General features: G+C 42.3%; 1 protein-coding gene across 4 annotated transcripts in view; it reads left to right on the top strand.

The window, feature by feature from the left end:
- The window catches only part of agap1 (ArfGAP with GTPase domain, ankyrin repeat and PH domain 1), a 788,284-nt gene that overhangs the window by 291,807 nt on the left and 480,916 nt on the right, over window positions 1–15,561 (top strand). For 2 of the 4 annotated variants that reach the window (XM_060827600.1, XM_060827599.1), the window contains exon 1: window positions 4,853–5,772. The exons of the other annotated variants lie outside the window; for them this stretch is intronic. In XM_060827600.1, coding sequence (XP_060683583.1) covers window positions 5,031–5,772 — 742 coding nt within the window. In that variant the 5' untranslated portion in view covers window positions 4,853–5,030. Of the gene's footprint in view, window positions 1–4,852; window positions 5,773–15,561 lie in introns of those variants that run through there. 4 annotated transcript variants of the gene reach the window in all.

Here is a 15,561-nt window from a genome sequence, read left to right as displayed (position 1 = left end):
TGTCTACTCAGGTTAAATTTTGTCTGATAATCTGAAATCTACGGGGGACTAATTTGGGAAACCTGGTCAGCACGTATGGGCCGGATCAAAAGGTCTGTTTCGGTGCTGTGTGACTCTGATTCTAAACACCCAGAAAATGGAAATGCTTTTCCAACCAACTTCCAAAGCATACTGCTACTAATAGATTAAGGGGGGTGCAGGATGGGAGATCCCCTGAGGTGATGAGGTTATGGTTGGTCTGGGAGATGATGGTTTGGTGGTGGGAGGTGGGGTGATGGGAGATCCCCTGAGGTGATGAGGTTATGGATGGTCTGGGAGATGATGGTTTGGTGGTGGGCGCACACCGCCTCCAACCTCATAGTCCCACAACCCCGCACCGCCCGTTTCTACCTCCTGCCCAAAATCCACAAACCTGAATGCCCCGGCCGACCCATTGTCTCAGCCTGCTCCTGCCCCACCGAACACATCTCCGCATACCTTGACACGGTTCTGTCCCCTTTAGTCCAAGAACTCCCCACCTACGTTTGGGACACCACCCACACCCTCCACCTCCTCCAGGATTTTCGCTTCCCCGGTCCCCAACGCCTTATTTTCACGATGGACATCCAGTCCCTGTACACCTCCATCCCCCATCACGAAGGACTCAAAACCCTCCGCTTCTTCCTTTCCCGCCGCACCAACCAGTACCCTTCCACTGACACCCTCCTTCGACTGACTGAACTGGTCCTCACCCAGAATAACTTCTCTTTTCAATCCTCCCACTTCCTCCAAACTAAAGGAGTTGCCATGGGCACCCGCATGGGCCCCAGCTATGCCTGTCTCTTCGTAAGATATGTGGAACAGTCCATCTTCCGCAACTACACTGGCACCACCCCCCACCTTTTCCTCCGCTACATCGATGACTGTATCGGCGCTGCCTCGTGCTCCCACGAGGAGGTTGAACAGTTCATCAACTTTACGAACACCTTCCATCCCGACCTGAAATTCACCTGGACTGTCTCAGACTCCTCCCTCCCCTTCCTAGACCTTTCCATTTCTATCTCAGGCGACCGACTCAACACAGACATCTACTATAAACCGACTGACTCCCACAGCTATCTGGATTACACCTCCTCCCACCCTGCCCCCTGTAAAAACTCCATCCCATATTCCCAATTCCTTCGTCTCCGCCGCATCTGCTCCCAGGAGGACCAGTTCCAACACCGCACAGCCAGATGGCCTCCTTCTTCAAGGACCGCAGATTCCCCCCAAACGTGATCGAAGATGCCCTCCACCGCATCTCCTCCACTTCCCGCTCCTCCGCCCTTGAGCCCCGCTCCTCCAACCGCCACCAAGACAGAACCCCACTGGTTCTCACCTACCACCCCATCAACCTCCGTATACAACGTATCATCCGCCGTCATTTCCGCCACCTCCAAACGGACCCCACCACCAGGGATATATTTCCCTCCCCTCCCCTATCAGCGTTCCGCAAAGACCACTCCCTTCGTGACTCCCTCGTCAGGTCCACACCCCCCACCAACCCAACCTCCACTCCCGGCACCTTCCCCTGCAACCGCAGGAAATGTAAAACTTGTGCCCACACCTCCTCCCTCACTTCCCTCCAAGGCCCCAAGGGATCCTTCCATATCCGCCACAAGTTCACCTGTACCTCCACACACATCATCTATTGCATCCGCTGCACCCGATGTGGCCTCCTCTACATTGGGGAGACGGGCCGCTTACTTGCGGAACGCTTCAGAGAACACCTCAGGGACGCCTGGACCAACCAACCCAACCACCCCGTGGCTCAACACTTTAACTCTCCCTCCCACTCCACCAAGGACATGCAGGTCCTTGGACTCCTCCACCGGCAAAACATAACAACACGACGGTTGGAGGAAGAGCACCTCATCTTCCGCCTGGGAACCCTCCAACCACAAGGGATGAACTCAGATTTCTCCAGTTTCCTCATTTCCCCTCCCCCCACCTTGTCTCAGTCGGTTCCCTCAACTCAGCACCGCCCTCCTAACCTGCAATCTTCTTCCTGACCTCTCCGCCCCCACCCCACTCCGGCCTATCACCCTCACCTTGACCTCCTTCCACCTATCACATCTCCATTGCCCCTCCGCCAAGTCCCTCCTCCCTACCTTTTATCTTAGCCTGCTTGGCACACTCTCCTCATTCCTGATGAAGGGCTTATGCCCAAAACGTCGAATTTCCTATTCCTTGGATGCTGCCTGACCTGCTGTGCTTTAACCAGTAACACATTTTCAACTAATAGATTAAGATCAACAACAAAATCATGGGAAATGGGGGTCATTTTCTGTACATTGGGAGTGTCTGCTCAATGCAAGCAAACGTGTATTGCAAAATTATTCACCATCACTAACGTCCAGCCTCACCTTTACCTGACTAAGGAGAACAGTATTTGAGGATCAGGGTCTCAAACTTAAGACTAAAGTCATAGCCTGGCGGCAGTGATCTCTGTTTTCTTGGACAGCTAGGTAAATCAGTCACCTAAAAGTCATCTTAGCACACCAGCAGTGCTGTCACAAAGTTGTTAAAATTTATGGCAAGAAAGGAAGTCCCAAGCCAATATCCACAGCATCTCAGCAAAATTACATTGGGTGGGACATGTCATTCACATGACTGACATCATAGTCCCAATGCAGCTCATTTATTTGAAACATAGTTACAGCAGAATACTCCCAGGAGGATGGGTGCAAATATTTTAAAGACATACTCAAAGAATCCCTGATCAGGGATTTATGGGAGTCTGTTTTTGATTGACCAAATGAGAAGATTTCACATTGTGGCCCTGTTAGGAACATGCAGAAGTAGGGTTGAGTGCACAATTCTTCAAAACAACTCCTGTATCTGTCCCTTCAAGCACCACCTACCCTGCATGTTGCAGAATCTGTTGATCATGCATTGAGCTTGTCAACCATTATAAAATCCACTGAACCAACACATCCTTGATCCCAAGGGATTGCCAAAGAGACCTCTTTTGATCATCCCTCTCAGAAACTGTTTGGAACAATCTAGCTATAAGTTGTTCTTGATAGCTTTGCCTGCAGAACTCTAATTACCCCATATAACATTCTAACTTAACAAGGGGTTGGAGAAAGAATAGGCCATTTGGGCCGTCAAGCCTGTTTACTGTACCATGGCTGATCAAATTATATCAGATTTGACGGTGTAAACTCTGATTTCCTGTCCGCCTAGATCTGTTTAATTTTGGAACTATTTTCTTAGTTTTCGTGAAGATAGTTTCCATTTCAGTTATTGAAGCTTTTCAAAAAAAAACTTGTGTGAGAATAATGCAGGTCGTTGACAATTGTTAATAACTTTCAATACTAATGAAGGTTTTAAAATGAATGGTTAATGCCTCTACTAGAAACCAAGTCAGGAGTTGGATGAGCCAGTAAATCGCAGGCTATTTTTCGGTTGCTATCAGAAGTGAAGTTAGCTGAGTTTACAGACCAGAAACTACAGGATTTTGGGGGATGGCTCAGAAAATGAGTGAAACCTCAAGATTAGATTGGTGCTGGAAAAGCACAGAATGTCAGGCAGCATCCGAGGAGCAGGAAAATCGACGTTTCGAGCAGGAGCCCTTCATCAGGAATCAGTGAAACCTCCCATTAAGTAACTTATAAAATTCGCTTTGGAAAAGATCTGCAGCAGACCCCGGGCATTGCGATAACATCCAGATTTCTTGCACGTTATTTCTAAAAGGTCCTTTAATAGTCCATGCCCACGCTGTAGAAGAAATCCAGGCCGGCGTTTGCAGTTTTCTCTGTCTCTCGGCGTCTGATCCTCCGCCCCCGGGAGTCGGTGCTTGTAACACGCCGGGGTGGCGGAACGCATTCGCTTCTCTGCTCATTGCAGTGATGCTGCGCATGCTACGAACTAGATGATCCGCTCTAGGAATTCGGTGCCCCCGCTCTGTTCGAAGGCGGGCGATGCAAGCCTGAACCAACACCGCCGCATGTTTGCAACTGCCAAGGGAAGGAGGGAATCGATGGCTTTCGGCTCCCGAGCTCTGGCTCTTCACACACCTGCCTCTGTGTCTATGCTGCATCCTGCATAAAGTGATTTTTCTCTCTCTTTTATATACACTCAACCACACACGCAATTGGGGCCAGTCTCATGTTGGATGTTCCTCAGTTGAATTATCCATTGTTGGATGTTCTTCCTTTGGAGCAGTCTGTCTTTGGATATTGCTCAGCTGTGTTTGCTATTGTTGGGTATTTCAGGTACAAAGAAGGGTGGCAGGAGCCATGTACCTGCTGGACAACGAGCCATATCCCGAGATGCTGAAGAGAGGAACTCCTCAGAGGAAGACTGTCTACCGGATCTCCCTCACTCTTGTCAAACGGGAGGCTGCCACAGCCGAGGCTGGTAGCAAATCCTCTCCTTCCCCTCGATCCGAGGGGCCTCCGGAGCGACCAGGTTGTACCAACGACACCCATCAGCCTGGAAGTCAGTGCCTGGCAGAGAGCGGTGAAACAGATGATGAATTTGAGCCAGAAGCGAATCTTCGGAGCTTTCGCACCTTCAGCACTGGCCATCTGGAACTGGGCAGGCTGAAGGTGGCCAGGCGATCCCAGGATCTGGGCTTCAAGCTCAAAGACAATCCGACCAAAGACTTGGTAACACTGAGGTGCAGAGATGGGACTTCAGCTCGACCAAGTAGTATGCTGGCAACTGTGGATGTGGAATTAAAAAACAAGAAAAATTGGGCACATTGCACAGAGAGCTTGGTGACAGGGCCTGAATCAGGAGAATGTGTCAATATCTCAAACCGGGGAAAGGATCAACAAGAAGGCAGAGCTTGCGCTGAAGGCAGTCGGAGATGGGATGCAGCCAAAGCTGCTAGTGTAAAGGAGCACTTGGTGCCTTTACAGTCCATTAATGCAGAAGTGCTTTATCCAAGGAAATCACCAAGGGCAGGTAGCAAGTCTGCTTTGAAGAAAATTGAGACAACCATCAAGAGAAACTCAAATGATTCATTAAAGAGTCCTTTGGGGAACAAGGAGTTAATCACAATGTCCTCTCCTGGTTCAGAGCTTGATTTCTCTAAGCACATTGTTCCAAAAGAAGAACACAGTTTACTGTCAGTAGCTCCAGCAGTGGGTTCACCTCTGCTACCTGATTATTCGACTGTTTGTGTAGATGCCATCAAACAAACACCTCCAATGTCCATGGCAACAGACAAGAGGCACCCAAGTTTACTCAGAAGAAGCTTCAGCTTCAGACACTGGAATGGGGAGCTAGTGAGGTTTAAAGCGTTATCAAAGGAGAAACATCATGGCAGCTCTAGTTGTCTCTCTGGTGGCGAGGTTGAAAGTGAATTCAGAACCCAAAAGCTTGAGCCTTATTGTGGGGAATCTGTAGCAAATGAGAAACGAAACACCTTGGATGTTGGGGAAGTCCTGAACAAAACTGATCCACTCTCTGAGCCTGGGCGGTGGGAGCGGGGAAAACGAAAGAATAGGACTTTAGACAACAGTGACATTCACAAGCTTTCTGAAAACTTGGAGATGGGGAAGGATAGCTTTTTAACAGGTGCTGTGAGATCCAGTTCCCAGGAGCACAAACTCTTCAGGTTTTTTAGTGGTATTTTCTCAAAGCGTGATGGTACTTCAACACCTGTTATGAGTCCTTATGGAAAATCACATAGGGATTATGTTGCCAAATCGAAAGGATATGCTCGCGGCCAGAAGAAAGGTATCTCGCCTCTTGAGCAGTCCAGCAGTGAGAGCATTGATGAAAATACTTACCAAAATGGTATGGCATTGATAGCATTCTGCTCTTTGAAATTGTGTAAAATCTGATAGTTTAGACATGTTCTGAAAATTTAACCAGTAGTTATGCTTTAACCCAACACTTCTGCAAAAATAAGTAGACAGAGGACATGCCACTGGGTTGCAAATCAAAGCTAAGGAATGGTTAGTAGGGTCGTCTATTAGTGTAGGTGGAAAACAATTAATTCATGAAGTACAAGTACTTTGCTGTGCTGCGTTTAAGTCAGTTAGGAAAAAATTTTAATAACTGATGATGTTTGATTGACACGGAGGTTGAAAGTTGAGGTGTTTTCCATAGCAGAAGGGCTTTTAGCACTCAAATGCAAGCCCTTAATGGATTGTATTCAATTTCCTTTTCGAAGCGAGAAAAGCCCAGACAATTAGCTTTGAGATGGCAGTTACATTATGTGTATTCAGCAGTCCACATGATGGGTGCTGGAAAGCTTGTAATTGCAGGTTGGAAAAATATGTTAAGTGTGCATTATGCAAGCAGCAGGAGACTTCAATTTTGCGAGGTTGTATATAAATGTATTTCATTTTGCTGAATTTGTTTGGGTTTCAGCTGTGTAAAGCACTAACTTAGTGCTTGAATTGTATGAAATGAAAATAATGTCTTCAGTTGGGGTTTTAATCGTTAATTTGACTAGAAATGAGAACTGTACATTACTGTTTGGCCCTTATTGGAAAGCTTTTATAGTTGTCAGATATTTGCCCTAATTTTGAATATTTTAATTGTGTCATAAATGTATAGGAACTTGAAACTTCAAAACATGCTCTTCTGCCACCCAACACTTTTCGTTTCAAACCTCCAATTCATGTTGCAGATCATTTTTTGTCGTCTCCACATTTTAGGCAGAACCATAACTGACTTTGACAAATGCAAACACGTTTATGGTTTCAACATGTTAATTCAAATGCCCTTTTGGAAGAAACTAAGTATCGAAACAATGAGTCTTATGCAAGCATGTAGCTAATCATAGGGACTGCTGTAAGTAAATGGGAGTTTAATACATTTCAGGACCTGTCAAGAATTGGACAAGTTGTTCCTTTTCTAAAAGATGACTGTCAAATGTGTCATTTGATTTGTAGAAAGCCTTGCAAAGCGGTGATCAAATGGAGAACTGTATTGCAATGTTAGCCATGTTCAGACCTTTATCCATAGATGATAAAGTTAGGTAGAATTAAGGGAGTCAGGGAGTCACAGTCGGGTTTGAATCGTGTATGCCAGATGCTGAGGGTTAGTCCTGGATGCTGAGTTGGCAAAAAAAACCTATGAATTTGATATTTCTTTGTTATCTGTAGTGGCAAGCGGCATATCGCCTTTAAAATTTGATAAGTGGAAAAGCTCATTTGGTGACATCTCAAGACATAGATGCTTGAAATTATTTGTTATAAAAGCTGAAAGAACCACTATTTAATTCTCACATTTGTATTTAAATGATAGAATGAGTTACCTATCACCTGTTTGAACTTATTGTTAATATTTAATTCAAAAATAATACAGACTATATTTAAAATTGAATCCCATACACCTGTGTTATTATCTTGTGTAGCATTTTTGCATCAAGAGAACATAGGTCTATGTAAATAAAATTCTTAATCTTTAGTGTGCACTTGCGTAGAGACAGAAGACAGTCTGTAATTTCTACTTGCTTTCCACAGATGCTGCCAGTTTTTCCAGCAATTTCTATTTTGATTTCTGGTTTCTCGTCGTGTCAGTTTTTCTTTGTTGAAGCAACTGGTAGTTGGTTTTGTCAGAAATTAACTCATTAGTTACTGGGCTAGGTATCTAGAGAATTATACATTGCTACTGAAGGTTATTCACATTATAAAAAGCCATGACTTAAAGAGGTTTGTATTTGAATCCCAGCATTAACAAATGTTATTGCAGGTGGAAGAATGGCAGTAGCTTCCAACAGGTTATTTAGGTGATCAAATACAAACAAGTGGTTTAAACCAGCCTCTCAGTGTATTGACCAAGTAGTGTCTGTTGTGCAATGCTTGAAGGAAATAGCTGATATGAGTGGTGTAGAGGAAGATAATTTGAATTTTAAAATATGCATATGAAATATTCTTATGGAAAGAAACTATAATTATAGCACCATACGTCAGGATCTGATATAAAAATTTGATGCTATTTTATTTTGGTGCACTAATCATTTTATTCCTGTATTCATTCGTGCCTTTGTTACCTCAAGACTCTCCTCCAATTTATTCTTATTTGGCTTTCCACCTCCCCTTACTGAACTTGAGGTCATCTAAAATGCTGCCATCTGTGTCCTAACTCATAGCAAGTCGCCTTCATGCATTACACCATGCTTGCTAATCTACAGTTGTTTTTGGTCAAGCAACATCTTGACTTTAAAATTCTTAATCTTCTCTTCAAATCTCTCCATGGCATTGGTCTTCTTTTTCTCCATAGTTGCCTTCATTCCAGCAATCCTCTAGGATTTCTGTGCTCATTTAAGTTTGGCCTCCTGTGCATCCCCAGTTTTAATCTCTTTATCTTTGGTCATAGTGCAATTAGCATCCTGGGCCCTGAACTTTGCAGTACCCTTCTTAAGCCTCTCCGCTTCATCACCTCACTTTGTTCCTTTAAGACACTCTTTAAAATCAGGTGCTATGATCATAAAATTTACCACTTTGATCATCTGACCTAATATTTCTTTGCGCCTTGATGTCATTGTTTATTTTGAATATTGCTGTATTACAGAATCATAGGATGGTTGCACTCGAGAGTAGAATACTTGGCCTGTCTATGCCCATTTTCTGCTACTGCTGCAAGGTACCTTCGAATATTCCATAACATTAAAGGCTCCATGTTCATGTAAGTTGTTACAAAAGAACACAGGACTTTTGTAGCAGGAGTAGCCATTTAGTCTGTTGAGCTTGCTCTGCTGCTCAATGACATCATGGCTGATCTGATTGTGGCATCAACTCCACTTTCTTGTTTTTTTCCTCAAAACCTCTGACCTGTTTTCTGTTATTGAGCTTTGATATGGAGATGCCAGTGTTGGACTGTGGTGTACAAAGTTAAAAATCACACAATACCAGGTGATAGTCCAACACCAGCACCACCTGGTAAAGGAGCAGCGCTCCGAAAGCAGTGCTTCCAATTAAACCTATTGGACTATCACCTGGTGTTGTGTGATTTTGTTTTAACGTTATTTAGCTTGACTTTGAACAAATTCAGTGAAATGCCTCAACCTTCTGGGGAAGGGAATTCTACCTGGCCTCATTCCTGATGAAGGGCTTATGCCCAAAATGTTGAACCTCTTGCTCCTCGGATGTTGCCTGGCCTGCAGTGCTTTTTCAGCACCACACTCTCGACTCTGATCTCCAGCATCTGCAATCTTCACTTTTTCCAAGGAAATTCTATAGACAAGCACACTCTGAGAGGAAAAGCAAATGTCATTTTCTCAGTCTTCTCAGAGAGGCTTCTTATTCTTAAGGTGTGCTGTCTAGTTCTGACCTATTTTCAAGGGAAAACACCCCAAAATTCAACATGTCAAGTCCCCTTAACATGCTGCATTTCAATATGGTCACCCCTCATTCTTCTACATTCCAATGGTTGAAGAATCAACCTTCCTTCATAAAACAAGCTCCGAACTTATTATTGAGATGAAAATGCTACTGGTGTTAGATACTAGTGGTTAAAGCAAAATTCATTTACAAGCATACTAAAAAGTTCCATTTCATACTACTACAAAACCTTGCTTTTAGTAAGAACAAAATGTGAATGAAAATGATATTTTAATATTGATATTTAAATGATTTTAATAATGCCAGACTGTCTATCACAATCACATGAACAGTGAAGAAGTTTTCAGGCTCTGTTATAAAATATTCTTTCATTGATTTGTCTTGCTACAGTATTTTAAAAGTGTGGCTTCAAAGGCCAAACTGTTCTCTGACACATTGATTTAAAGCTTCAGCCCCAAGTATTATAATTTCAATTATGTCATTAAAATAATGGATAATCTGAGATAATTTTGTCCAAGAATGGGAAGAGCTTTAACCGATTTGAGGCTTTGAAGTAAATTTGGTGTACCCGAATAGAGGTTCATGGATAACTTTTTAGCAATTTATTGCATTATACTTGTAGAATGCTTTTAACATGTTATAACTGACTTAATTTTTATTGCACTGTGTAGTGTACTACTGGAACTTAGTGGTAGAATGATTTGTATTATTACAGTTATAATTACATTTCTTAACGTAAATTTGTTACATTTTCCATGATGAATGTTTAAGTGCTGTGATAAATAAGGTGAATCCTGTGCAAACTTTCTCAATATTACCCCACACTTAGATCCGTATATTGTTAAGTCCTTTGTGGGATTGAGTACGACAGATCCAGATTAATGAGTTGTGTGCACTGCGATAGCTGTTGTCAGCTCAAGTTGATTTTATTTTGGGGCTACATAGAGAAAATCAGCCAGTGAATAGCCGTAACTGACTTTCAGTGATCCTTGTCATACAAAATGCTTGTGTGCACACAATATATAAGAGCAGAATGGATGCTCTCCCATCAGCTGACAGACAGCTGACATTAAATGTCTAGACCAGTAAATGAGGAATTCCTATTTAGATGAAGTATCAAAAGATATTCTGTGACTGTGGAACTGTAACCCATGATGTGTCTGGATTTTCAGGTGTTCAGGGGAGAAATGGGGGAGAATATACCAGGGACATTGATATTTTGAGATTTTGTTTCATGATTTGAGTCCTGTATTTTTTTATATAATATGTTATCAACCCATAACAGCTTACTGGGCTGTTGGGAGTTGAGTAATGGCTGTGATGGAGGAAGTATGTGGTAAGATTCAACTAGGTCTTTACACATGCCAACCTAGAAAATGGTCAATTGCTTCTAAATATTTTCTAATCGACCTGTTCAGAGGTATTATTACGTAATTCTGGAGCAGGTAGGACATGAACCTCCTGGCTCAAAAGTAGGGATATTATCACTTCACCACAAGAGCCCTTGACTGATTGCTTCTAAACAAGGAACCAATGGAAACCCAGTCCTGAAAGTGTGTCTGTTCACTGGCTTTAGAGCTTAAATGGTATAATCAGAAAATGATAATAAGTATGTGCAATACTGAGAAGAAATGTAAATGTTGAAATAGCTAAAACAAATGTGGTTCAAATCTTGAAATAAATAAGAACTACATTTCAAGGGAACCCTAGAAATATCTTCCATTAGATGTTTTCAGTATGAAGTCGGACTATGATTCATTTGTTTTGTTTCTATTTTTAGTTTAAATTTTTGACAGAATAATCAGCATGTAAATTACTCCAAATGTATCACAACAGTCACTTTCCTTAGTTCAAAGCACTGCCTAGTCTAGACTCAATTCAGCAGTGTAGTCCTCCATCTGGCTCCTCATCCTTTCATGGGAGCTCTCCTCTTGTTAAATCCTCTGCACATTAGTTTATACTGGGAACCTTCTCCCTTGTTAATTCAATCTGGCACTTCTCTCCCTGTAAAGCTGTGTTAAGCTACCACTTCTAAGGCCCTCTTGACATTTTTATTTCCCAAGCCCATCATTTCTTTTAGCACTTATTCCCTTGCAGTGGGGAGGCTGCTGTTGCTCTCACCCTATGCCCCACTCAAACAGCAGGAGATTCTCAAGTTCCGATTTCTAAATGAGTGACTGTCAGTATATTTGTATTTGTGTTTCTCCTGATAATGTTATTGCCTTAGTAGTAGGGGTGCCACATTCTTGTTCTACCAAATCTATGATTTTGTTAGCCGGGTGAATTATGCAAAGCTGATGTAGAAACCCAACTTAGAGGCTTGGCATTGCAAATTCCGGAAAAGGTTACTGTGGAGAGAAAGAAAAATTCAATTTTGGATTCTAATATTTATTTCAGTATGAGCTGGACATCTGTAATCCCATCTTCAAAGATGTTGCCGCTACATTAATTTGGTTGCAGCAGTAGCTTTTCAGTGTTTCATTGAGGAATGTATCAGTTATGTTCTTCAGAGGTCTTAACTGGAACAAAAACTATGCTGCAGCAGGAGCATTATCAAACTAAGCGTAGCACCCATTACGGGATACTTGAGCAGATGACCAAGAGTTAAGACCAAAAGATAGAGATTTTTAAATGACTTATAGGAGGATTGAGGTGTGGAGAGGTTTAATGAGAGAATAACATAGCTTGGGGCCTCTGCAGCGTAAATTGTAATTTTGGAAACGTGCAAGAGGAGAGCAGGTATCCCTCTGCTGGTAGAAATTACAGGGATAAGGAGAGAAGAGTCCTTGCCTGGATTTGAAAACAAAGATAAGATTTTTGGCATTGGCTCCTATTCAAGAAATGTCTGAATGTTGTTACTTTGCATAGGGGTGATTGGTGAACGAGCTGGTCTGATTAGGAATACAGATTCTGGATTAGTGGTGCTGGAAGAGCACAGCAGTTCAGGCAGCATCCGAGGAGAGGAGGAAAACTTCTTCAAGGCAGGCATCCTTGCAAGAGGATTCGCAGTAGGGTTAAAATCAACTAGGTAAAAACAATGACTGCAGATGCTGGATCAGGAATACAGCCAACAGAGTTTTAGATGAGTTTAAGTTTGTAATGGATGAAGGATGCCTAAACAAAATACAGTTGGTAATGCCTTTCTGCTGTTGCACTCCTCCAACCGCATGGTGGATATATCAAATTAGTAGTCTTCCTCATTCATTAAGGGGTTTGCTGATTAGGAGGACTCTGGCAGCTATATGGGCCAATTTCAAACTGTTAAATTTAAGGAAGGAAAGAGAGATTTTGCTAATTTAGGTGAGTGGAAGCTTATTACATTTCACACACAATCCTGAAAGTCCCTCCTATGAAATGAAATATCTTTGAAGATCCTGTATGATATAGTCAAATATTCAGATTTATTAAAAAGTTTCAAAAGTACTGTGCTTGATAGTTGAAAAATTTGCTTTTTAAATATATTTTTATTGAGAAATAGATTTTTTATTATTACAACAAATACAAAACAATATAATTCAAAACAATACAAAGAAAGAACACCAAAATAATGAAATAAAACTCAACCACCCTCATGTACAAATGTATAAATATGTAAATAAAAATATATATATATGTAAAAAAACTCCAACTAACTACTTAACTAAATAAATAATAACCAACAACAAACTAATAACTAATAATAACTCAGCTCAACCAAACAAAACACTCCCTTTTGAATATCGAGAGCTTATTTTTCCCATATTCATATATTCAATCTCTGGATATTGGACTCATGAAACACAATCTTTACAGCTATATAAAGCCCTTATTAGTGTGACAGACAAATCTGTGTCCAGATATTCCAAAAATGGTCAGCATGTCTCATAGAAATTGTCAGTCTTGTGGCGTACCATACTTGTGAGAAAATCTGAGGGGATATGCTCCATAACAATCTTCCGCCATTCCGGCAGGAATTTCGGATACCCAACTGAACAAGATATTCTTTCTTGTGCAGAAAGTGAGGATGTTGAAAAGTTTTTATTCTTTAGCGCATCTACAGGGAATACATTGAGCAGACCAAGGAGAAGAGAGATTGGGTCCTTCTCCATCCTTACACCCAATATACCTTCCGTTGTATCTGCCAGAGCGCTCCAGTATGTTTGAAGCCTACCACAGGACCAGATATGCTGAGTAGGAGTGCCCGTACCAACCTTGCACTTGGGACATGTTGAAGGTACCCCGGTTTAAATTTTGACAAACGATCTGGAGCCATGTGGATCCTGTGGAGAATCTTTGACTGTAAAGCATGGGTCCTATTGCAAATTGATATCTTTCTTGTGTTTTCCCAAATATTTTCCCATGCCTCTAAGGAGACCTCAACGCGTAGCTCACTCCCACATCCTGTCGAGTCGATCGAACTCATCTGAGGAGACACCCACAATTGATGATATAAAGTGCTGACAGAAAATGTACTTTTAGCACTGAGCACTCTCCCCTCTGTCAAACCTGCAGGGATCAGTCACAAGTGTAGTCTCCTTTTTTTGAATAAAATCCCTAACTTGAAAAAAACAAAAGCAGTCCCTGTTAGATAGCTCGTATTTCCATGCTAACTGATCAAAGGACATCATTGTGTCTTCCTCAAATAAATTGCCCATGCAAGACACACCCCTAAGTGCCCAGTGATTGAATCCTGAATCTATCATCCCTGGTTGAAAACTTGCCATACCCACTATAGACGTAAGATGATGATTTGTCAATATTGCCTTCCCTCTGTCGAATTGCCCTCCATGCTTTAACAGCATTGATAACTATTGGGTTATGGCAGTATTCCCGAACTGTCCTCATTTTGACCAAAAACAGCAAGCTAGTAAGGGGGCACTCTGCCTGAGAGGTTTTGATGTCTAACCATATTGAAAGAGGGTCCCCACAAACCCAATCACTCACGTAAGATAAAAGTGAGCTTAGTTAGTGGTTGTTAATGTCCTGTAGAATCCACTTCCCAAATCTGAGAGGCAGTTGCAGTTTAGTTAATTTAGTAAGGGGCCGCTTATGATGCCAAATAAAAGAGCTGAACCAGCCGTTCAGACTCCTGAACATTTGCTTATGGAAAATCAGGGGGAGCATCTGTATAGGGTACAACAAACAGAGAATATTCATCTTAATAAGCGCTATCTGACCTAACCATGAGACCAGAAGCCCCTCTCATCTTTGAAGATCTTGTTTGATTTTGTCAAATAATTGAACAAAATTAGCTTTGAACAACTGATCAAGAACTGGAGTGATGAATATGCCTAAATTCACAAAACGCCCCTGTGACCACTTAAATGGGGATCTATTGTCACCCTCAAGACCTAGCACCTTCGTAAAACCATCCACAGGCATAGCCTCTGACTTTGCAAAATTAATCTGCTACCCCAAAAAGGTGCAAAACGTGCTGATTAGTTGTATCAGGCGAGGCACCAAAACTGCTGAATTAGACAAAAGAAACGAGGACATCATCCATGTATAATGAAATCTTATGTAATTTTGACCCGACTTCTGGAGCCAATATATTAGGATCCCTACGAATGGCTTCCACTAATGGTTCAATCACCAACGTAAAAAGCAGTGGCGAAAGGGGACAGCCCTGCTGGTTGCCCTTAAAAATGTCAAAATTGCTTGATCATACCCAGTTGGTGGTGACCACTGCAAGAGGGTCACTATAAGGAACCTTTACCCATCTTAGAAAGGCTTTGCCCAAGCCAAACCACTCCAGACGATAAAAAAGGTACAGCCACTCAACTCTGTCAAATGCCTTCTTTTCATCTCGAGAAATCACTCATCCCTGTATTGACTGTTGTTGGCACGTTTGAATTACATTAAACAGCCTCATGACATTTTGGAGGATCTGCGGCCCTTTATGTAGCCTGTCTGATCTTCTTTAACAATAGAAGATAGCACGGTCTCCAGCTTTAATGCAAGAGTCTTAGAAAGTGAAATTGTCCTGTATGAAGCACAGTCTTCCGGGACCTTCCCTTCTTTAAGAATAAGTGAAATATTGGCCTCTCAGTCTCCTGCCATCTCTATCATGACTGTATGTCATTAAGCACATTGAGCATCGGACCTGATGATACGTTATAAATTCCTTATAGAATTCACTAAGAAGTTCATCAGGACCAGACGCCTTTCCACTCTGAAGCTAGTTCACAGCCTCCTACACCTCTTGCTGTGAAAAGGGGGCATTGAGAAAAGCCTCTTGTTTGGGGGTCATGCCCAGGAGCTTCAGATCCTTGAAAAAGGACTCCATCTTGGCCCGTCCCTCCTCACAACC

This window comes from Hemiscyllium ocellatum, chromosome 7 (genome assembly GCF_020745735.1).
Source record: "Hemiscyllium ocellatum isolate sHemOce1 chromosome 7, sHemOce1.pat.X.cur, whole genome shotgun sequence".
Lineage (NCBI taxonomy): Eukaryota > Metazoa > Chordata > Chondrichthyes > Orectolobiformes > Hemiscylliidae > Hemiscyllium > Hemiscyllium ocellatum.
This window is presented reverse-complemented; position numbering and strand designations above follow the sequence as displayed.